Source organism: Orcinus orca, chromosome 12 (assembly GCF_937001465.1).
Source record: "Orcinus orca chromosome 12, mOrcOrc1.1, whole genome shotgun sequence".
NCBI classification, from domain to species: Eukaryota; Metazoa; Chordata; class Mammalia; order Artiodactyla; family Delphinidae; genus Orcinus; species Orcinus orca.
In genome coordinates, this window is record NC_064570.1 from 67,007,325 (window position 1) to 67,032,652 (window position 25,328).

The 25,328-nt window shown below is 35.5% G+C and overlaps 1 protein-coding gene across 7 annotated transcripts in view; it reads left to right on the forward strand.

The window, feature by feature from the left end:
- Positions 1-25,328, forward strand: part of RNGTT (RNA guanylyltransferase and 5'-phosphatase) — a 246,728-nt gene that overhangs the window by 12,723 nt on the left and 208,677 nt on the right. For all 7 annotated transcript variants that reach the window (XR_004480632.2, XM_033418832.2, XM_004264827.4 and 4 more), the window contains 4 exons: positions 6,157-6,232; positions 7,414-7,654; positions 16,688-16,797; positions 18,376-18,477. Coding sequence is in view for 6 of the 7 variants with exons in the window: in XM_033418832.2 (XP_033274723.1) it covers positions 6,157-6,232; positions 7,414-7,654; positions 16,688-16,797; positions 18,376-18,477 (529 nt within the window). In the remaining variant the exon portion in view is untranslated. The remainder of the gene's footprint in view (positions 1-6,156; positions 6,233-7,413; positions 7,655-16,687; positions 16,798-18,375; positions 18,478-25,328) is intronic.

The following is a 25,328-nucleotide window of genomic DNA, read 5'->3' on the forward strand; positions in this document are numbered from 1 at the left end:
AAATAAATTCTGTATTATAAAACACAACAGAAACAGAGCAAAAAGATATTTGACTAATTGGGAGCAATATTTGAAGCATATATGACAGATAAAAGTTAATATTCTTATATACAAAAAGATTTTATAATCCAACAGGCAAAAGAGGCATTTCTCCATAGAAAAATATGGAAAACAATGAAAATGAAATTTATAAGAAATGAATTACAAATAGCCAAGAAACATGAAAAAAATTTTCATTCTTACTTGTTAACAAGAGATACAAATTAAAATATATGTCGTTACCTTCCCCCATCAAATTGGCAAAGATTAAAAAAGAATCATAATGTCAAGCTTTGGATAAAGTGGATGTACTTATACATTATTAATTTGAGTGTTAATTGGTACGCCCTCTCTGGAGGGCCAATTTGGTGATATTTGTCAAGATTCTTAAAAGTGTTCACACTCTTTGACTTGTCAAGGCCACATTTAAGAATTTATTTAAAGGAAGTAGTCAGAGATGGACATAAAGATTTATGAGAAAGAAATTTAATCACATCTTCATTTGTAATTAAAAAACTGGAAACAGCTTAAACCTCTGATAGAAGCAGATCATTTATATTGTACAGTATGCAATTTATTTAACAGAAGAACAATAATATGGGACTATATGACATGGTATTGTGATATGTATATATATTTACACATTCACATGAATATATGTAACAAATACACACATATTTAGGATACAACCAGAACATAAACAGCTTAAAATAGCATTGAGACCTTTATTTGAACAATTAAAATCAACTTTTTTCATCCGAGAGAAGCCATTATAGGGGTAAAGAAGAATTCAAGAAGAACTTCAAGAACACTTAACATCTGGAATCAGATATCCTGATTTCAGGAAGATTAATACTCCCAAGTCAACCCTTGTTATAAATTGTCCGGTTGTATTCTTAGAAGAACTGATGGGGAAATTTTCTAAATTGAGTGTTTTATGGGTTATTAAAAAAAAATTATAGAACTGTGCTACAATATATGTTAATATATATTATTTGTTTTATACCACTGGTAGGGGTTCTCTTCATGAGGATTGAAGTGGAAGCATTTGCTTTGGGCCTGTCCAGTTTTGGAGCATTGTAGTGGCAATTATTTATTGTAATATTCTGAAGACAACAACAGAAACTGGTCTTAGAGCTGGTTGCTGTTAACACCTTTTCAAACAAAAAGAATAAAGAATCAAGTTTGTGTTCTTAGGATCAGAAAATATTGGTCTGCGTTTACAATATTTTAGTTGTGTTAGTATCAGAGATGGAATTTTCATCAGCCTTGCACACATTTTTGCTGAAGCATACTTGTGATCAACAGTAGACATTTGTGACATGACAAAAGTTAGACTCAGATTTATTTTCAAAGCTACTCTTTTTTTTAAATCATCATTTTACTGTCAGTTCATGCAGTTAGCCTGGTTGTGGGATAATACTGTAGACTTAGTGGAAATGAAAAGTTCTTGAAACACAGAAGCCTCAGACGTTTTCTGATGTTTAGGAAGAACTACAGCTTCATAATCCCTTATCTGAAACCCGTGGGGGTCATATGTTTCTAATTCTTACCATATGTTACCTCCCCTGGAGATAGTACCTCCTAATTTTTCTTTATTGTAGAAATTTTCAGTCATACCAAAAATAGGGAGAATAGTGAAATGACACCTCATGTATCCATCATTCAGCTTCAATAATTATCATTTTGCTGTTTTTTTTTTTTTTCATTTTTCCTCTCCTCCCCCTAACAGATTTTTTTCTGAGTATTTTAAATTAGATCACAGGTACCATGTCATTTCACTTAAAGTGTTTCAGTATGCATCTCTAACTGATAAGAATTTTTGGTTTTTATATAATCACCATGCAATTGTACCAAACAGAATAATGAGAAATTCCTTAAGGTCATTAAAGCCTAGTCCATTTTCAGGTTTCCTCAATTATAGAAAAAATGCCTTTTTAAGTTAGATTTTCAAACCAGTTTCCAATAGTGTCCACATGTTGCATTTTGTTGTTATGTCTCTTAAATCTCTCTGATTCACTCTCTTTTTTAATGCTATCAGTTTGCTGGAGAAACCACATCATTTGTCCTATAAAATATTCCATTATCTGGGTCTACCTGAGTGCTTCCTCATAGTATTAGTTAACTTTTTCCTTTGTCTTCTGTATGTCCTGTAAACTGGTAGTTAAATCGAGAGGCGTACTTATATATTTTGGCAAGCATACTTCATAGTTGGCGTTGTATGGTTCCTTTCACACCACATCAGGAAGCACATAACGTCTGATGGTCCTGCTTTTAGGGGTACGAAGATGATTAAGTGGGTTCTGGTGGCACCATCTTGTTTCCTCTGTTACAGACTTTTTCATCTGTCTTTTACCTAATGATTTTATCATCCATTGATGGTTGCTGCCTTCATCCAGTATTTCATTAGGGGTTGGAGAACAGTGATTGTTTTCTGATTCTCTCTCATTTCTTCATGGATTAGCTGGAATTCTTCTTTAGTAAAGAACTATTCTCAACAATTTGATTATCCTGAAATGCAGTTTGTAATGGAAAGGCAAGTTAAGCGTCTGATTCTCTTATTTCTTAATTTCCAGAATAATGAATTGGTATCTTACCAATCTCCAGTGGTGACTGATTACTTTCTTTTCTTGGAGTATCTGTATGAACTCATGAATTTTTATATAGTTGATGTATTTAAATCAGTTGCAGTCAATATTTATTCTTATGCCCAAATTGCTCCATCCTAGGCCAATGGGAGCCCCTTCAAGTTGATTTCTGTATCCTTTTGATAGTACCCTATCAGTCTTTTTTAGAGCTTTTTTGAAATTATAATTACAAATAAGAGATTATGGAGCTATAGTGCATTTGTTTGCATGTACAGAAATAACTTGAGGATAAGAATTTTGTGGACTGGAGAAATAAAAAAGTCTGTTTTGTGTTAAAAGAGAAATGGCTGATTTCTTGGTAAATGGTGGACTACATATAATAGATGTGTAGCTTAACTATTGCCTCTAATTACTTTAGGTGTTTCTAATTATAAATACATGGGCCAGATTTGTGAATATATATTTTCCTGAGTAGCACACGTGTATTTTGGTAAAAAACATTTCTCTTGATTAAATAAAAATATTTATAATAACTTGGCACGTAATAAGTTCTTTTTTTAAATTAGTTGATTGATTTATTTTTGGCTGCATTGGGTCTTTGTTGCTGCGCGTGGGCTTTCTCTAATTGCGGAGAGCAGGGGCGACTCTTCTTTGCAGTGCGCAGGCTTCTCATTGCAGTGGCTTCTCTTGTTGTGGAACATGGGCTTTAGGTGTGTGGGCTTCAGTAGTTGTGGCTTGCGGGCTTAGTAGTTGTGGTCCATTGTATATTCTTGCCTCCTTTATCAAAGATCAGGTGACCATATGGGCATGGGTTTATCCTTGGGTTTTCTTTCCTGATCCATTGATCTATATTTCTGTTTTTGTGCCAGTACCATACTGTCTTGATTACTGTAGCTTTGTAGTATAGTCTGAAGTCAGAGAACCTGATTCCTCCAGCTCTGTTTTACTTTCTCAAGATTGCTTTGGCTATTCAGGGTCTTTTGTGTTTCCATACAAATTGTGAAATTTTTTGTTCTAGTTCTGTGAAAAATGCCATTAGTAGTTTGAGAGGGATTGCATTGAATCTGTAGATTGCTTTGGATCATATAGTCATTTTCACAGTGTTGATTCTTCCAATCCAAAAACATGGTATCTCTCTCCATTTCTCTGTATCCTTTTTAATTTCTTTCATCAGTGTCTTATAGTTTTCTGCATACAGGTCTTTTGTCTCCTTAGGTAGGTTTGTTCCTAGGTATTCTTTTTGTTGCAATGGTAAATGGGAGTGTTTCCTTAATTTCTCTTTCAGATTTTTCATTGTTAGTGTATAGGAATGCAAGTGATTTCTGTGCGTTAATTTTGTATCCTTCTACTTTACCAAATTCATTGATTAGCTCTAGTAGTTTTTTGGTAGCATCTTTAGGATTCTCTGTGTATTACAGTATCATGTCATCTGCAAACAGTGACAGCTTTACTTCTTATTTTCCAATTTGAATTCCTTTTATTTCTTTTACTTCTCTGATTGCTGTGGCTAAAACTTCCAAAACTATGTTGAATAATGAGCACTGGTACTTTCTTAAATTGCATATCATGGCATGACTTAATCACTTAATTGGCAATTATTCTTACATTTCCTATTCATAAAAATATTTAGTTAATCTTGCTAGAGTAAAAATTAGATGCAAAAATAGTAGTGGTGTAGATGAGAAACATTTTTAGAGTATTTGTTGCTTAAATTGGTCTCAAATATAAAGTAGAAAGGAAATTTACATGTTGGGTTAAGATTTATGTTGAATAAAAATGTCTATTTACAGCTGACATCTTTGTGTAACTTTTGAGGCACGTTTTCTTAACAAAGCACTGGAGATGATGAACTTACAGAGTTTCATGATTATAGCAATTATTTCTAAGGGGTAACTTTTTCTGTTCAAGGCTGATCTCTTTATTTTTTATCTCTTTTCAGAAACTTCATTTCAGTTATATCATTGTTCTCTATTTCAGTCTCTGTGATTTAACCAGGTCCTTTTCAGCCTGTAAATATACCCAAGCCTCTTATATTAAAATATTACCCCTCCCTCCAAAAAACCCCCACACCTTTCTGTTTTATATTCCCCTTCTCCTTCCCAGTCAACTTTCCAAAAGATTGATACTTGAATCCATTTATTTTCATTCACATCACTGCGATCTGGAGTCCTCCCTCTGCAGTCTTAAACAAATAGTGACTTTCAGTTCTAATCATTTTGTGACATTTAAACAGTTGAACACTCCTGTCTTGGAACTTCCTCTTTTCCTGGTGAACATGACCCAGTGTTTATGCACTCTTTGTTTTCTCGACCCCATGATTGTTCATTCTTAGTCGTTTTTTATGCCCTTCCATCCGCCAGCTTATTCTTGAAAGGTTAGTTTTCCTCAGATTCCATCCTTAATTATCTTTTCTTGTTCTGTTGATACTTACCCATTCTCAGTGATTTTGCCCACACCACAGACTGCTTCTGTAGTGACTATATGCTGATTATTCTTGAATCCACAACTCCAGCTAGATCTCTCTGTGAAGCTCTTTACCCTTATTTCCAAATATTTGTAAGTCTCATAAGAACCTTAAACTCAGCATGTCCAGCTGTACTCATTGCCTTGCCCGAAAGACTGATGTAAACTCCTGTACTTCCTTACCTGGTAAAGGGGGCCATTGCCCAAATAGTCACCCAAGTCAGAAACCAAACTCTCAGTGTTGACAGTTATTCACCCCTCAGATTGCACATTCTACCTTAAATGTTTCTTCCATAAATTACTGGGATGGCTTCCTTACTAGTTTTCTTGCTTCATTGATGCTCCGTCTCTACTTTACGTTGAGCTGCCATTGAAGTGGGTTCTCTACAGCGTGATCATTTAATAATGTACACCAAGCTGTTTTTATTACTTTTCAAAGTAGTTAAAATGACTTGAAAATGCAGTCAGTTTTAGAATTTATGAAACTCATTTGCAGCTTTTCAGAATATAGAGGCAGGACCACACTGATCTTGAATATGTCCTGAAAAAAAGCTTAACAAAAATAAATGTCTTTTTCTCAGCAGGTTTTTCTTCCAAAAGTTCATTTTGGAAGATTACAAGCTAATGTAAAGATACAGTCAGTTGGTTTCTAGAGAACTTTGTTTTTATTGTACCGTGTATCCATCAGTTTGTTATTTTCCGTATCTAGTGAAGTGTCTCGCGTGCATGTGTGTGTGTGTGCGCCTATGTTCTTTAGAGTTGTGTGTTTGATGAAATACCTCCTTATTTAAAATGCTTGGAATCTTTTAGTTTTAAAATAAAACTTTAGACCTTAGAAACAGTTGTAACTAATAAATCAGTATATGTTATATTTAAACTTATAGCTAGTGCTATAAGTTATTTTCTAAGCAATTTAAGCTGACAGGTTTAATAGTTATAAAAGAAGGCCAAGCTTTAAAAATGTATTTTATAAAATGATTGAAATGTTTTGATTGCAGGTTGGGGTTTTAAAGTAAAACGTAGCCTCTGAAGTGATTTATTAAATCAAAATTGTTTTATTTTTTAGGTGTTCATTGTACCCATGGTTTCAATCGCACTGGTTTCCTCATATGTGCCTTCTTGGTGGAGAAAATGGATTGGAGGTATTTGTTTCTTGTTATAATGACATATTTAGTAATTGATAAAAATTTTTTATTGCTTTTTCAGTTATAGCATTTTATATTGCCAGGTTTTTGGTGAAGTCATGAGTAATATGATTGATTCAATTGGTTCTCATTTTAGATTTGGTTAATCTTTCGAGCACCATTCATTACCTGGTGTTTTCTACTAAGTAGCACTTTTGAGTGCTTATGGATCCCATATACCATGCATTTTCTTTTCCAGATTTTTTTTCACATCTTACAGAATTATCAGAGACAAGTTCTCCCAATATTTTGTGTACGTTTTCACCTTGGAGGTTACTATTGTTTTTCTTTTCATTTTTAATAGTACCTTTTAAAAATACCTATTGAGTACTAGGAAAAACTTAAATGCTATACAGAAAAGGTATTTTGGGGGACAGAGTTATTCTGTTTAAACCAATAAGCATGTCTTTCTGAGCAGCTGTTATTTGTAAAGTGTCTTTTTAGATTCTGAGAGATTAGAGAATGGGATATTACTAACTGAATTTCCTCATATACTTTGAAGGTCTTTACTTTTGTTTACAAAGCCTTTCACGCAGTAGATCCTTCTCTGAATATAATCAGCTGAAGTACACATGTGATTGTATATTTTCCTGTTCATTCATCCTTGGGGGTTCTCTACTGCATGCACTTCTAGCCCTGCCTTTCTGGCCTTTCAGATGCTCTATACGGTAATGCTACACGATACAGACTCCTATGTCAGACTCAGCCTATGCTTAGCCTCTCTCTGATGACCTGTACTCTTAATGCCTGGGTGTGTTGAAAGTTCCTGAAGAACCAGCATGCTTTTACTCTCTTTTCATATTGCTATTCACATTTCTTTGATGTTTTCGCTGAGAGTCAGACCTCAAACTTCAAGGGTTTACTTAAATTCCTTACAGACTGTACCCAGTCTCGTCTATACACTCATTGCGGTTTACCTCTAGAGTTTTGGAAATTCCCATGTACTTATGTTAAAAATGTTTCAGAATGAATTTGTCTCTTAATAGATTGAATGTCTTGAGCGTGGGGACTGTGATTTGTCCATTTTAGAAAACCTCTATTATGCTTTGTATAATTGCCTTAAATGTAACAAGTGAATTTTGATAAATCTGCATAAATGGAGAGTAGTGAGGAAATTGCATGATGTTTATTTTCCATAGTATTGAAGCAGCAGTTGCTACTTTTGCTCAAGCCAGACCACCAGGAATTTATAAGGGTGATTATTTGAAAGAACTTTTTCGTCGCTATGGTGATATAGAGGAAGCACCACCCCCACCTCTATTGCCAGATTGGTGTTTTGAGGATGATGAAGACGAAGATGAGGACGAGGATGGAAAAAAGGAATCAGAACCTGGGTCAAGTGCCTCCTTTGGCAAAAGGAGAAAAGAACGTTTAAAACTGGTAATGTTTAAAAATACTATTATAGTCTTTACCTTTTCTTCTACAGCTTCATTGAGACTTATGCAAATGGAATGTTAACTATGTTTGTTTAGCTAGATTTGTTAGATTATTTCATTCTGGTTATTTCCAAAGACTCTTAATAGCCATGGATCTTTGCCTTTTCTATAAGAAAAGTTTCAGTTATATAAATTCATCCTGTTTTTGTTTCTTAGGTAAACCAAAGAACTCTTAGATGTTAGATTGAGAATTTATTGTTTCTTTGCAAACTGTTGTGAGATTCTAACTAAATATGGAGTGAAAATTTTTACTGATGCTTTACAAAATTGTCCCATAGTTAAAATAACTTTGCATATGAATTCTGCTCCTTTCCATGGGTGGTGTTTTCATATTTTTCTGTAAAGTTGAACTCAGAAGATTCTTATTTATTCTATAGCCAACTCCTGTTAATCTTCTAGAAATAAAAGGCCTAAGAAAAAACATTAGGCATTACCTTCTTTTCTCGGGAGGACAGGAGAGATGTTGAGAAGAAGATTGCTGGTTGTACTTGTACATACACAAGTAGATGGTGTAGGCCAAAGGGTAAAATCAGGGAAAGTGTGGCGGTAATTAATTGTTCATAAAGGTAATAATTAAGGTGTGTGAGATATCATGGTTGAGCAGTAAATCCCACAACTCATTTATTAGTATGCATTGACTGACAGGCAAGGAAGAAAATTCCTTGTTTTATGTAAATAATAAAATACAGTTATTTAGGGCTTAAAAAAAAGTCTCTTGTTCGAAAAACATTGTTTTAATATGTATTTACACATTTCAAACTTCAAGACTCAGTGGCTACTGAAAGTGTAAATTGTTTTGAAACATAGAAATAATTTCAAAAATAACTTGGTTTTTTACTCTAACTCATTTTCTGGACTAGTTTTTTACTCTAACTCATTTTCTGGACTTAGATATCTGAAATTACTGAATCACATACTTAGAAAAATAAGAATCACATTCTAAAGAAAGTCTAATAGCATAATATGACATATAGATGATTACCCTCTTATCACTTCTGTGAGGGAATTCAACTGTATTTTTTAAGAATAACATTAATCATGAGCATACGCTTAATGTATTTTTGAATTATGATCTAGTATTTGAATGTGTAAAAGAGTTTAAAACAAACATTACTGTTTTTACAAAATAGGGTCAAGTTTGCGGCATTTATTTTTCTTTGCCATCAGAAGGTATCTTAAAAATGACATTTATTTTATAAACTTAAGCACCATTAAATCCCTATAATTGCAAATGAGCTCCAGCAGCATTAAAAGGAAACTAGCTAAGAAGAGCATGTTTCTTTAGGGGAATAAATGACATATAAAATAAAATCCCAAACCTAGTTTCTCCTGGTTTGTTTTGTCAGTTACTAAGAGGGGTGTTTAAAAATTCCCCACTGTGATTGTGGATTTACCTATTTCTCCTTGTAGTTCTGTTAGATTTTGCTTTATATATATATATATATATATATATATATATATATATATATATATACTTTTTTTTTTTTTTTTTTGGTGGTACGCGGGCCTCTCACTGTTGTGGCCTCTCCCGTTGCGGAGCACAGGCTCCGGACGCGCAGGCTCAGTGACCATGGCTCACGGGCCCAGCCGCTCCGCGGCATGTGCAATCTTCCCGGACCAGGGCACGAACCCGTGTCCCTTGCATCGGTAGGCGGACTCTCAACCACTGCGCCACCAGGGAAGCCCTGCTTTATATATTTTGAGGTGATATTTGGTTTATACAAATATGTATAAAAGATTATTTTATCTTTACAATGTCTTAACTTTTAGCATTGTAAAAGATCTGATATTTATATGGTAGTACAAGTGTTGTTTTGGATAGTGTTTGTATGGAAGACCTTGTATCTATCTTTTTACTTTCAGCCTTTATTAATCCTTTATTTAAGGTATGACTCTTATAAGCATCATGTTGCTGGGTTTTGTTTACCTAGTCATCAGTTTTTGCCTTATTGGAATATTTAGTCTATGTACATTTATTTTACTGATATAATTTAAACTTACTATCGCACTATTTGTTTTTTTTTGTTTGATTTTGTTTATCCCACTTGTGGTATGGTCCTTTTTATCTTCCTTTCTTGCCTTAAAAAAAAAATTAATTAATTTTTGCCTGCGTTGGGTCTTCGTCATTGGGTCTTCATTGCTGTGCGCAGGCCTCTTATTGTGGTGGCTTCTCTTGTTGCGGAACACGGGCTCTAGGCGCACGAGCTTCAGTAGTTGTGGCTCGCGGGCTCTAGAGCGCAGGCTCAGTAGTTGCGGCTCACAGGCTTAGTTGCTCGGCGGCATGTGGGATCTTCCTGGACCAGGGATTGAACCCGTGTCCCCTGCATTGGCAGGCAGATTCTTAACCACTGCACCACCAGGGAAGTCCTCTTGCCTTCTTTATGCTTAATTATTTTTACCCTTCTGTCACCCCAACCCATGCTTGTTATACATTCCTTTACTGTTTTTTTAGTGGTTACCCAATATTTCAGTATGCATCTTTGACTGTTGAAGTCTGGTAAATGTTAGTACTTTTGCCACTTTATAGATAATGCAAGAATCCAAGAACTTTTGAGTCCATTCATCTCTTACTGCCCTTTTGGTATTGTGTATTTTGATTCTCTCTATACTTTAAATCCCATAAGACATCATCATCATCATCATCATTATATGGTTAATATTCATTAGCTATACCCACATATTTATCCTTTCTGGTGCTCTTCATTTCTTTGTGTATTTTTGTGGTTCCATTTGCATAGTTTTCCTTCTAACTGAAGCACTCTCTTCAGTATTTTCTTTAATGTGGATCTGCTGTGACACATTGTTTCAGCATTTGTGTGAAAATGTCTTTATATACCCCATGATTTTAAGAACAGTTGTTCTTCAAAATCCAGATTCTAGAATTCTGGGTTGATATGTTGAAGATATTATTCCATAATTCATTTCTGTTGAGAAGTTACTTCTTTGAAGAGAATTTCTTTTTGGTTTTGATTTTCAACAGTTTTACTATGATGTTTCTACCTGTGGTTTTCTTTGTATTTTTCCTGCTTCCTACTTACAGTGATTCTTGAAGTTATGATTGGATTTTTAAATCAATTTTAGACAATTCTTGACCATTATCTCTTCAAATATTGTTTTAGATTCATTCTTTCTCCTTTCTCCTTCTACTCAATAGACCTTTTAAGTAGTATTATTTTTTAAAATGTCTCATATGTTCTTTTCTATATTCTCCACTTTTTTGTTTCATTTTTTTCAGTCTGGTTATTTTTTTTCTGACCTATCTTCCAGTGTATTAATTCTCTCTGTAGCTTTGTCTAAGCTGCTGTTAAAATCATCCACTGAGTACTTAATTTCAGTTATTTTACTTTCACTTCTGGAATTTCAGTTTGAGTATTAAAGTAACTTTCAGTTCTCTGCTGGAATTCTGCATCTTGTCATTTAGGTTTTTGAATTTATTAAGGCTATTTTATTTTGTTTTATTTTTAAATCTTTTGGCCATGTGGCTTGTGGGATCTTAGTTCTCTGACCAGAGATTGGACCTGGGCCATGGCAGTGAAAACACCAAGTCCTAACCACCAGACTGCCAGGGACTCCCTATTAAGCCTATTTTAAAGCCTATGTCAGATAACTCTAGTATGTGGATACCCTCTGGATCCTTTTTTTAGTTTTTCTTCTTGTATTCATTTGATTTCTAGTCAACTGTAGGTTTTTTTTTGTTTTGTTTTTGTTTTAAATACCTGGGTATTTCTGCTTACTGGACATTATGTATGAAAAATTGTGGAAATAATTTAAGGTTCTGCATGCTGTTTTCTTCCTTCAGAGAAGATTTACCTTTGCTCCTACACAGGATTAGGAATAGAACATCTTAACTCAGTCAAGAATTGAACTGTTTAGAAGCTGGGCTTTAGTTTTGGGGGGCTGGTCTGTTTTTGATTCACCCCAGTTTTGTAGTGTGGCCCCTTGGGACTTCTAACTGAAATCCTGGAGCATTAAGCAGGACCCCTCTCCTTGGTGACCTGAACTCCAATTTTTGTTTTCCCATTCTTGTGATAAATGCTGAAAGTTCTGTTCAGTTTTGGAGCCTCTCAGCTACCATTTTGGAAACAGTACCTTTAGAGGAAAATCCTAGAGGAGAAAAGCTATGCCAGATGTCTGTCTCATCTCTCAGGGCTTCCCTTCCTTCTGAGTTCTTGGCCCTTCAGGTCCTTACTGCCTTTCTAATTCTCTGATATCTTAAAACAGGTGCTTTTAACATTTTTGTCTAGCATTTCTCATGGCTGCAAAATTTGTCTAAATAAACTAGTCTGCCATTGCCAAAAGCAGAATGCTTACCTTCTTTGTTTTTGGAGAAAGTAGTTAGATTTGATTTCTGACTGACAATGCGATGGTAATTATCAAGAATATTTGAGCTTATACTTCCAAAGGTAGAGTTATGAAAAAAGAAAATTCTGAAGCTTTATGCATTTTGGTAGGTTTCTCCTCTTTTCAAATCATAACTAGTAAATACTAAAATTATTAAATATGTTTTTATTTATGAAAATAATATACTGACATTAAAGAAAATTTGAAAGCAAATAATCCTTCAACTTTTACCCTACCACTGGCATTTTTGTTATCTTAAAAGAATTTCTCCACAATTACTTACCTATCTGTCTCTTTAAAAGTGTACACAAGTGACATACAGATCAATTTTCTTTGTAAAATAAAAATGTGAACATCTAGAAGTATATAGGGTAAGAAGTGAAGTTTTCTCTTTTCCTAGTACATACAGAACTACCTCATTCTTTTTGGCTAGCACCGAAGAGAATAGTTTATAAAAAGCAAACAGAACATTTCTTTAGAAGACAAGAGAGGATATCAATCCATAAAATAATGGCAAGCTATTATGAAGAAGAACCAGTTAGAGACCTTAGAAATGATAATAATAAAGAAAAATGTCAGTAGGTGGGTTGGATAGCAGACTGAAGTTAGCTGTGGAGGAAATTATCAAGCTGGAAGATCTAGCTAAGAAATTCTTCCTGGATGTAGCACAAGAAGACAAAGAAATATGAAAAATAGTTTAGAGTTTTGTAGTGATCTATATGGATGATTTAATAGTATGAAAAGTCATAGAGGGGATGAATACAGTAAGGATATGAAGTGTCCATCTGAGGATAATTTTCTGTGGTACAGCAGGGCCAGGTCAGACTAGTGATTTTAAGCAGCTGATGGGAGGTGAGAAAAAGGACACAGTTGTGTTAGGGGTCCTCATTACCACCTCTGCTTTTGGAGATTCTCTAGGATTCAGCATATAGTTGTACTCACAGCTAAGATTTAACGCAGCGGTATACTAAGGATATCCTGCTGGATCATAAGTGACAAAGACAAGTGGAGTTTCGAAGAGTCCACGTGCAGGCTTCCTTATGCTCTCTCCTTCCCACGAGGGGTCGTACAGAGCTCACTCTTCCCACAGCAATGGAAATGCATCAGCGCATGTGTGATGTTTCTGTCTAGGAAAGCTCGTTAGAGTCTCAGTGCCCAAGGTTTTTATTCATGGTTGGTCATGTAGGCAGCTTGTGCCTAGCGTGTATCAATATTCCAGAATCCCAGAAGGAAAACATTTGTTCAGCGTAAACTATTGCCTGTATAAATAGTTTAGGCGTGATGAACCAGCCTTATCAGCTGACTGAGAACACTGGGAGTCATGTTCCCAGATGCCATCCAGGGGCCAACCTTGCAAGCAATCCTATTATGTTAACTCTTACCTGCACACTGGTACAGACTATTCAAGTAGTTTGGTTATGAGCAAAAAGGGTAACTAAGGGTGATTGCTTGATGCAGACATATTCAGAAAAGGCTTTTTAGTATGGAATAAACTCCAGCATATCTATTACTTGAGGATAAGGAGCTAGTGGAATCAGTGAAGTTGAAAATAAATGAAATGTTAGAGGAATTAATGATACAGCAATTTCTGAGGAGATTAAAGGGAATGAAGTTCAAGAGCAGATAGAGAAATAGGTCTTAAGCAAGAGGAGGGAAATCTCATCCTTAGCCCTGAGATTGTGATTTTTCCTCAGTAAATTTCAGCTGCCTGTGTGTGGAAGTGGAGATTAATGGTGGGTTGATACAAGGTCGGCTATATTTAGTATGGGTGTGATGGAAGGATCAGAGGGTAAAGAGTACAGAGGATATCAGGTGAAGGGTAATTGAAGTAATCAGTGATAGGATCTAGGTTGAATAGGAAGTAAGGTCAGGATGGGGGAGCTGTTAGACTGGAAAGGGAGGAGTGAAGGATTGTTAGTCTTGGTGAAATTGAAAAGTGAGCTTAGTGAGAGTAAAAGAGTTAAGCTGTTTAATGAAAGAGGTCAGAAGAGCATATTGGTTTAGAATGTTGTGGGTACCCAGTCAATGTAAGTTGAGTTGATGAATCAAAAGGTGGAGCAGTCTGGAATGAGGATGATATGGCCATGGAGCAGGCTGTTCAAGTTAAGCACAGATGAGAGGATCATTAAAAAAGAAATTACAGGGCTTCCCTGGTGGCGCAGTGGTTGAGAGTCCACCTGCCATTGCAGGGGACGTGGGTTCGTGCCCCGGTCTGGGAGGATCCCACATGCCGCGGAGCGCCTGGGCCCGTGAGCCATGGCCGCTGAGCCTGTGCGTCCGGAGCCTGTGCTCCGCAACGGGAGAGGCCACAACAGAGGGAGACCCGCGTACCGCAAAAAAAAAAAAAAAAAAAGAAATTACAGAACTGTGAAGCTTAGGTTGTATGATGGGTCAGATTGTCTCAATGGATGTTAATGTTACCAATATAATGACAGAAGTTAGCATGGTGAGAAATACTGATGGTTTTGATGAATGTGCGGAAGTGACCAGAGGTCAATATATGAAGGATAGAGCATTTTATTAATTTAGATTATCTGGTTGCAAGTAACAGAAACTAACTCAAACTAGCTTAAGTAATAAGAGGAATTTACTATGAGTAAATGGGTGCAGCTCAAGCGCAGGAATATAGCTGATTCCTTGTTTACCTGGGAGATTTCTGATTCTTTGTTTACGAGGGATATTTAATGTCCTATGTCTAAGCTTATGTGTTATAATTTTCGCCACATGCGGAGATTTTCTGGGTCCAAATTCCAGGTTACCAGAAGAGAGAACCTGATAGGTTCAGATAGAGTTAGGGTTTCACTCATGCTCCCATCAACTTTGGCTGGAGTGGCATGTTATCTTTCATGTCATGTAATATGGCTTGTGGGTGGGGAAGGCATCCCATCCACAAAGAGAGCCGTTGTGCAACCAACCACAGTGGATGTTTGCTCTACCTGACATCTAGCTGAGTGATGTAGCTGAATGAGTCTGAATGGAAGAGGAACTTTTGAAAGAGGCCGGGAAAGCAGTGAGGATATAAGAGAATTGTTTACACTACTACCATGGGACTTGGGCAGTAGGAGAATGAGTAGCTTTCACTTAAGAGAAAAGTGAGTGGTCTTCTTGGTGCAGAGCTAGCTTCTAGTTAAGACATGGGGTACAGAGTGTTCATGAAAAAGGTTGAGTTTACAGGGAAGGTTATTGGTAAAACTTAAAAAAAATTCTGTGCTATTAGTACCTTCAGAATAAAGATAACGCTTTCTTTTTTTAATTAGTATATACAAGATGTAATTTCATCAGGATATTGAAGTTATGAGTATCTCAGTTACTAAATATGTTAAAAAAACTTATCCACCTGGTTAAGCTTTCCTTTGAAAATTTTCTTTAGTTATTATATTTAATGGTAGAAATGGTTCTAAAACAGGAATTTCATTGGCTGATAAAGAGAGGTTATGGTGTAATAGGAGAGGAATGGTATTCTTTGATACTTTGGCTTATGGAACCTCTCTTTAAGGAAAACAAGGTAGATGACATTTTAGATAACTGTAAAATATGATTCAGAATTAGGGGCAAAAAATAGTCTGCTGGATTGACTTTAGGACTCTTCTAAATTTGACAGGGATGTATGTGGACTAAAGTGTTGTGTTCTTTTTTTTTTTTTCCTTCCCAACTAGTTCAGTTTGCCAAATCTTTGCCAGAATGTTCATCATTGTAGCTTGCAGACCCTATTTTTTATTCCCGAATTACGTTAACAGCTAGAGTTGTTTTATAGATATTTCTTGAGACTGATGCCAACCCTCTTATGGGTCTCAAAGTAATTGAATCAAGACTATTTTTTTAGTCTTCAAAATTTCCAGGGGTGTTCTTTATTATTTGATATATAAATTCTCCATCTGCTTCACTTCTCTGTGATATTCTAAAAATATACTTGCTGTGAAATGGGTGAAATACAATAAGACATTTAATGTAGTTCCGAGTTAAAGAATTTAGATTAAAAATTCAGTGATGAGTAATATTTAGTTTTTATGTTGATACATCCAATGACTGTAGCTTAGCTGTTTTGTCTACTGTTATACTCTTATTCTAGTTTACAAACGTACATATTGTAGGTTTTTATCTCAAAATCCAAACTCCATCAGTGACACAACTTCTCACCCCCTTCCCCAAATGAGACTCATTGGTGAATGGAGAATCATTGGTGAATGGTATAGTATAGACCTCAGTTCAAATTCTGTTTTTACCACTTGAATAAATTACATAAAATCTTTATGCCTCATTTAGTCATTTGTGAAATAAATATAATGCATGTACTTTTCAGAATTGTTATAAGGATTAGAGAAACTGTTTGTAAAATGCCGCATACTTTGCCTGGCTCTGAGTAAATGGTAGGTAAGATATTATTGCTGTTATGATTACTGAGTAGTACCCATGGATGCTTTGACAGCATGATATAGACACTGGCCTGTATATGTACATTGAAAATCATATGCTGGATTAAGGAAAACTAGTGTACAATCCCAGGGGAGGAACCTCCTGTAGCAGACCATTTGTTGCATGTATTTGCTCAGATTTCTGAAAATAAATGTATCTTTCAGTCTGGTCTTTGTAAATGGATTTGAACTCTAATGTATTTTTCTTTTCCTTTTATTTTCAGGGTGCTATTTTTTTGGAAGGCGTAACTGTTAAAGGTGTAACTCAAGTAACAACTCAACCAAAGTTAGGAGAGGTACAACAGAAGTGTCATCAATTCTGTGGCTGGGAAGGGTAATAAACATTTTCAATATTAATTAAAGTGTTAAATAAAATTTATTCTTATTCTGCAATACTTAACATTAATGCAAACAGTGTCATAGCTTCTTTGCTCCTTGAAGTTTCTGTGTTTACATAGAGTTCTTAAAAACATGTTAAGCAAGAGTTTATCAGATTTTTCTCAAGATAAACAGTGTAATAACCAGACTTTTGAGTCAAAATTAGATGACTCACATGTCTTCCTAATGGAATAGAAAACTACTGTTGTCACTTTCTGGTATTTGTTTTGTGAGATTGATTCTACTGTTGCTGATTTTTTTATTATTATTAAAAAATATATATTATTGTTATTTTTTGGCTACATTGGGTCTTTGTTGCTGTGCGCAGGCTCTCTCTACTTGCAGCGAGTGGGGGCTCTTCGTTGTGGTGTGCGGGCTTCTCATTGTGGTGGCTTCTCGTTGCGGAGCACGGGCTTCAGAAGTTGTGGCATGCAGGCTCAGTAGTTTTGGCTTGTGGGCTCTAGAGCGCAGGCTTAGTAGCTGTAGGCGCAGGCTTAGTAGCTGTGGTGCACGGGCTTAGTTGCTCCGCGGCATGTGGGATCAGGGCTCGAACCCGTGTCCACTGCATTGGCAGGCGGATTCTTAACCACCGCGCCACAAGGGTAGTCCCACTGTTGCTGATTAATGTTTTAGTTGCCCTTATCATTTTATTAAGAGAGAAGAGGTGAAACTTGAATGTGCCTCATTCTCCAGTTTTTCTGTCATCAGAAACCTGGGAGAATCAGCTTTAAATATGTTCTGCCCCTTACCATGACTTGAAGATATTTGTCAGACATTTCATGGGAGAGGATTCAAGAGAGAGTTCACTGCTCGTTGCTCTCAGGTCTTGGTCTATGGTCATTTCTGTTGATCATTGCTATCTGTGGCAGAAACTTGTAATACAGCTGGAACATGATGAAACAGGATTATTGTTAAAAATTCCTAATATAAAGAACTTTTGGACTGGTATACATACAGATCAATAAACTAGAAATAATTTTAACTAAAAAATGTAAATGATGAAGTGCTATCAGTTTTAGTATTCTGTTAAACCCTTGTCAGTGTACTTTAATCTCGACCTGAATTTCTCCTGTTCTGTCGCTTCTGGGTATCTTTTGAGGAGAAACTTGCTAACCCTGCAAAGTTATGCCAAGCTGGCAGTGTCGTGATGGAGGAATATGGGGTCTAGAGCAATGTAAGATAGTCAAGGCAAGATTTAAACTTCTTCCTGAAGTAAAAGACTTGTAGATATACAAAGACTTGTAAACAGTATGTGCTTTACTGTTTAGATCATGTGTATTAATATTTAAAAATTAGTCCGATAGTCATAGTTTGCAGTGGCAATTATGATCCTGTTAACTTGAGTTCTAAAATGTACAGAAAATGATAACCTTTTGGTAGCATTTTTGTGAAAGCTGATATTATTCCAATTGACATTAATCTCATGATAGGGAAAACATTGTGCTAAATGTGTGATTCAGGTGAGCTTGGTTTAAGGCATGTATTGCTTTGTATGGACACCAGCCATAATAGTAATATAGTGTTCTTCTTTAAGGTCTGGATTCCCTGGAGCACAGCCTATTTCCATGGACAAGCAAAATATTAAACTTTTGGAGCAGAAGCCATATAAAGTAAGCTGGAAAGCAGATGGTACGCGGTAAGTTAGATTTCTTAAAAAATTGACTAATAACCCGAATGCTTGAAGAATATTGCTTTGTTGTTAGAGAAGGTTTGTACTCCTGGGAGTGACTTGAGCAGCAAAATAAGCATGTTTCATATATCATATAGTTTTTGTTTTGTTAGTATTCTTAGCTGTGTACTACAATTATAACTCTCATTCTGCTTAATTTTTGGTTTCAGAGTTATGTTAGTTTGACATGAATCTATACCAAATTTAAATCTGGAAGTATTTTTTCTTAATAATATTGTGCTTTTTGGTATGCTTGCTGCCTGCCACCTTGTCTTTAATGGTGTTGGACACTTCTAAAATTAACAGATGTATTATCAGTTTATAATCTAAAAATTACCAGGTCTCCTTGATTCACTCTGTATTTTGTTTCTTCGATAATTTTCTTTTTCTCTTAATCCTTGCTAATACTTTTTGTAATTTTATACACTCTTAAGGTTGTTGTATTCTTGTAACAAAGCTTAGCTTCAAGTTTCATATTCCTACATTTAAAAATATTTATTAGTATTAAAGCATAAAGTTGCTTCCTCAATAACATTAAACTTTTTCTTTCTCTTTTGTAATCCATTTTTTATAGCTTTGCTATATTATTTATTCATTCAGCAAATGTTATAATAATTGAAATAACAGATTAATATAGAACTCTTATTAACTTTTTCGTAATGAAGAAAATGTTTTAGAATAATTAGGAGTGCATGTATATATATGCATGTATGTATATATAGTATATGCATATATGCAATGTATACATATATACACATACATGCACATATATGTACATATATAGATATTAATATAGAAGTCCTATTAACTTTTTCATAGTGAAGAAAATGTTTTAGAACAATTAGGAGTGTATGTATTATATATACAAACACACACATATAATTAGAATAATGAGGAGTGCATGTATATATATATATACGCACATGCACACACATGTATGTACACTTTAGTTTTTTTTCCAGATTTATTGAGATATAATTTGACATGACATTATGTAAGTTTAAGGTGTACAACTTGTTGATTTGATGCACTTATATATTGCAAAGTGGTTACTGCTGTAGTGTTAGCTGACATCTCTTTCACTTCTCATAATTACCATTTCTTTTTTGTGGTGAGAACATTTAAGATCTGTTGTTGTAGCAATTTTCAAGTATGTAATACAGTTTTTTTAACTATAATTACCATGTTGTGCATTAGATCCTCAGAACTTATTTGTCTTATAACTGGCAGTTTGTACCCTTTGACCAGTACCTCCCCATTTTCCCCACTCCTTAAGCTCCTGGTAACCACCATTCTAGGCTCAGTTTCTATGAGCTTTTTAGATTCCGCATATAAGTGATATCATACAGTATCTGTCTTTCTGTCTGACTTATTCCACCTGGCATAATGCCCTCAAATTCTATGTTGTCACAAATGACAGGATTTCCTTCTTTCTCATGGCTGAATAATACTCCATTGTGTATATATATCTATATATACATATATATACATACCACATCTTCTTTATTTATCTATTTATTCATTTCTTGGTGGATACTTAGGTTATTTTCATATCTTGGCTATTGTGAATAATGTTGCAATGAAAATGGGAAAGAAGGTATATCTCTTTAAGATCTGCTTTTCACATTTTTAATTTTTTTTTTTTTTTTTTTTTTGCGGTACGCGGGCCTCTCACTGTTGTGGCCTCTCCCGTTGCGGAGCACAGGCTCCGGACGCGCAGGCCCAGTGGTCACGGCTCACGGGCCCAGCCGCTCCGCGGCATGTGGGATCTTCCCGGACCGGGGCACGAACCCGTGTCCCCTGCATCGGCAGGCGGACTCTCAACCACTGCGCCACCAGGGAAGCCCCCTGTGTTCCTTTTTTTTTATCATGGAGAAGGGAGACAAACAAGGAGTGATTAAAAGTCAATCAGAAGCACTGTTTACTGATCTAAAGCTATAGCGGATGATATCTGGTAGTAAACTGGTTAAAAAGAGAAAGTAACAGAACTCATTTTACTCCTTCTCCAAGCCCAAATCTGACTTGGACCCCCCATTATATAAAACAGACAAAGGTGGGGCTGCTTTGGTTGGTGAACATTTTGGGGCAGCATGTGGGGTTACACTCTGGGTGGTCTCTAAGGTCACCATGGAACTTTTTTAGGGCAGCAGTTCCCAAACGCCATTGGTTGTTTGGCTTATGTTATCATCATGATTGTATTACCATCATATTAAGCTTGCATTAAAAAAAAAATTTAGAGATCCAAATTCAGTAGACCTTAGTAGGCTTTGAGAATTTGTGTTTTTGAAAGCAGCCCTAGCTGATTCTGATTTCCAGCCAGGTTCGGGAGCCATGGCCTTTAGTGCCGGTTGAACACAGTTTAAAAATCAGTGACTAAACCAGAGAAGTGTCTAGCCAGCCACTGAGTTAAGGATACAGCTGAGAATTTGTCCATTAATTGATTAAAGGAGATTCATGTAAAATGTTTATTATTATGGCATTCAATAAACGTTAGTTATTGGTGTCATAGTTTAAGACTCCTTGGAAAATCATTTTTACATGGTAACCAACATTTGGTTTCTCAGAATACATTCAGAATTCTCTTAGGGTGTGAGTTAGTTATCGTACAAGAAGAAAAGTAGGTATAGGACAAAAACAATCTAATATTTTTAAATCAAACTTTTGAGATACATGTCAGCTAGTCACATCTTTAGGATTTACTAAAGGATAGAAAGTTCCTTTAAATATTAGTTTCTTTAATTAAGCTACTTATCAATGTGAGAGTTACTACTTTTTAATAGAGGTACTATCTCTGAAATGGTACTTAAGGATAAAAATCAACTGAATTCATTACCAAATCTGGCTAGAGAACTCTTAGAGCTAAACGGATATAGGTAAAACCTCTGTTGCAAACATTGGTGCAATCCCTGATTAGAATTTGGGGTTGCCCATATTCTAGGGGTAGCAAGCATCTGGAACTTCGAAACATTAAAAAAAAAATCCTTTTTTTGTTAATATTTCTAAATACATATATTTTAAAAGAGAGCTAGGCTACAGGACCCAAATATATGAGAAGAATAATATTTATTCATACAGTCAGCAAATATTTATTGAACATCTACCATATGCCAGAGGTTTTGCTGGACTTAGCAGGTAATTAGAACTAACCTGTTTAATATGATTATTTTTATTTTTTAATCTTAAGATGAGCATTTTCCGTTTTTAGAACATACTTTAAAAGATAAGCTGGGACGAAGTGAGAGAGCGGCATGGACTTATATACACTACCAAATGTAAAATAGATAGCTAGTGGGAAGCAGCCGCATAGCACAGGGAGATCAGCTCGGTGCTTTGTGACCACCTAGAGGGGTGGGGTAGGGAGGGTGGGAGGGAGATGCAAGAGGGAGGGGATATGGGGATATATGTATACGTAGAGCTGATTCACTTTGTTATAAAGCAGAAACAAACACACCGTTGTCAAGCAATTATACTCCAATAAAGATGTTAAAAAAAAGATATTAATTGCTGCCAAGATAAAATTGTTTGCTCTCTTTTATTGAGGCATTGGACTGTTTCCAGTTTTTTCTTTTATAAATAACTCCTTATACCCATCTTGATATAGCTTATGATGAAAATAATATTACTTGGATAAAGAGTATGGAAACTTCTAAACTCCTTGATACCTCTTGCCAAAAGTTGTACGTTACACCCCCAAACACTGTTGCCTGAAAGAGCCCATTTCACTGCATTCTTGGCAGTTTGGGGTAGTTTCATTTAGTATAAATAATAATGTGGCCAGGTTGACAGTTGGGAAATGAAATTTGTTATTGATTTAAGTAGCGTTTTGGGAAACATCAGTCGATTACACAAGTTTCTTTTGTATTTTGGCTATGGCACAAATTATATTTTAACAGATAACACGTATTGAGCACTTAGGTATACTAGACATCAGTCTGAGTATTTTATACAGAATATCTCATGTACTGTGCACAACTCTGTGAGGTGTAGGTACTATTATTATCCTCCTTTTATGAATTAGGAAAATGAGGGATGTAAAGGCAAGTGAGTTTTCCAAGCCCGCACAGTTATGTTAGTTACAGGACTGGGATTTGAATGTGGGTGGTCTGGCTCCAGAGCCTAGGATCTTTACCATGGTCTTGCTTTATACATGTATTTTTTCCTGTGTCGCCAGATATTGTCTTCATTATTCTTTTTCACTATTTCTTTGGTTATTTTTACTGTTTTATTCTTATAGGTGAATTTTTATCTTAAAATACGCTTATTCTGGTGATGTCTTCCTTATATAGGGAGAGGAAAAGTTCTCCCCGTGAGAACTTTTATCCCACACCTTGGGATGATCAATGTTAAGAGTTGGAGGTTTGGTTCTCTGGACTCTATGCCTCCATCTTCCTGCCTGCTGCCGCCTTCCCTCACTGCCTGATCCTCCATATAAATGGATATGATATATGCTGTTCTGTTATAAACTGTAGAAAACTTTATCAGGTTTCCTTCAAATCGCTTTGTGATGGTAATTGGAATTGCATTGCACCTTTCACGTAATGGGAAAATCAGTATCTTTGCAGAAATAATATTTATTGCTTTAGTAGATAACTATGAAGCTACTATAGGAGTTAGAAGGTCTCAAAGATGATACAAGACACTGTGTAAACAAAATACAATTCCTGCCCTTGAAGCAGCTTTAAGATGCAGTAAGAGATGTAGTAGAAGTATGTATAGTACAAAGCAGAATAAATAAGGAGAGGTAACAAAGAACTGCTAAGGAGCATTACTTGATATTCCATATGAAATATGAGTGCTCATTTTGATTTTAGGAGTATAATAATGGGTGTCCTAGATGGTTGTTTACCTTTGATAATGGAATAAAGAAGAGATACAGACCCATTTGTTATTTAGTATTGCATAGTGCTACTGACCTCACTGGCGGACATTTGCCCTGACTCCCATCTCAGCTCTAGAGCTATCTCTTGGATGAGATGTTAAGGGGATTTTCATACTTATTTTTTCATAATTCCACTATCCTTTAAGAAATGGTTATTTGCTCACATGCTCTAGTCCATTATGTGTGATTGTAGAAATGCTAAGCACTAGAGAAAACAAATCTGTTCCTCTCTGTGAATCAGTGAAAAATTGTTTGAAAGAATTGTAATTGATCTTTTAAGAATGTGTGCCCTATACAAAAGAAAATCAAAAGTAATCAGCCAGGTCACGGGGCAAATGTAAAATAAAACAAAGCCTTTGGAATATTTCTTCTGGTCTTCTCTTCTCATGAAGACTGATTGTTTTATAAAAACAAAATGATTTTCACACCTTTCAGCCCCTTTGATATGTAAGTGCTACCCATACCATTTTAAGTGGCTTTAACATTTTATTCCAGATCAAGGTAAATCTGAGTAATCAATGTGGCTTTTTACTCTCTCCCATGGAAGACCAGGTAAAAGGGTACTGTATTTTACATACTTAACTTGTGCATGGCTATGAAGTTCTAAAAAGCATAACCTGTAACATTCATGGTAGTTAGTGCAAATGAATATATCATTTGATTTTATACTTTGAAGTATAATGATACTCTGTATTCTCATTATAAACAGAGCTACTTAATCTAAAAGTAACTAATTAAAATAACCAACAGAGGCTTCTTAGCCTCAGAACAGATAGATTCATGAGATTTGTTAACCAGTATTGGAACTAATTACCTGATTTGTGCAATGAATAGTAATTTTGCAGTATTCTGTTACCTTGAAAGATTTTCAGATCCTCTTAATTAGGTCAAGATCAATGAATATGTCTATACCTTACTAAACATTTTCCATTATTAATAGTTGTGAGTTTTTCTAACTTGGAATATATATATATATGTAAAATGTCTTTTTTTTGGTTTCTTTTGTGATTCTGGTCACAAAATGAAAAAGTTTAATGAAAAGATGATAGTGACTTTAAAAATACTTTTCCTCATTATAAAATTACTTTGTATTCATTGTGGAAAACTTAGAAAGTGAAGATAAGGAAAAGAAAAAAATGAAAAGCAGCCATAATCTCACCAGTTAGAGATGTTGCTGCTAATGTTGGTGTGTCTCTGTCTATATATATCATTTTGTTAAGTGAAAATGAATTCATTCCACAGTATTTTTTGGTGTATATTATGTATGCCAGGTACCATTCTAGATGCTGGGCATTACAGTGGTCCCTGCCATAATGGAGCCTCTATTAGGGGAAATATGTTTTCTACTTAAACTGTTTAGTATCTATGATTTTTAGTTTAGTAATCTGCTATTTTTTTTTTTTTTTTTTTTTTTTTTGGCGGTACGCGGGCCTCTCACTGTTTGGCCTCTCCCGTCGCGGAGCATAGGCTCCGGACGCGCAGGCTCAGCGGCCATGGCTCACCGGCCCAGCCGCTCCGCGGCATGTGGGATCTTCCCGGACCGGGACACGAACCCATGTCCCCTGCATCGGCAGGCGGACTCTCAACCACTGCGCCACCAGGGAAGCCCAGTAATCTGCTGTTTTTAATTAATGCTCCTAAATATTTTTCTATTTTATTAAACATTTTCCTATTCGATGACTAAAATAAAATTGTTTATTAAGGTAATCCTTGTTTATGGTTAAATAAATCAAGTAATACTGGAGATCCCTTCCATATCCCCTCCTTCTGTCTATCAGTATTACTCCCTAAAGGCAACCACTTTTTTTTTCCCCACATTATTGCGATATTTGCTTTATTGTGGTGGTCTGGAAATGAACCCGCAATATCTCTGAGGTCTAACGCAACTTCTTTTAACCTTTTTTTTCTTTTAATTTTTGAATTTAATTTATTTTTTTAT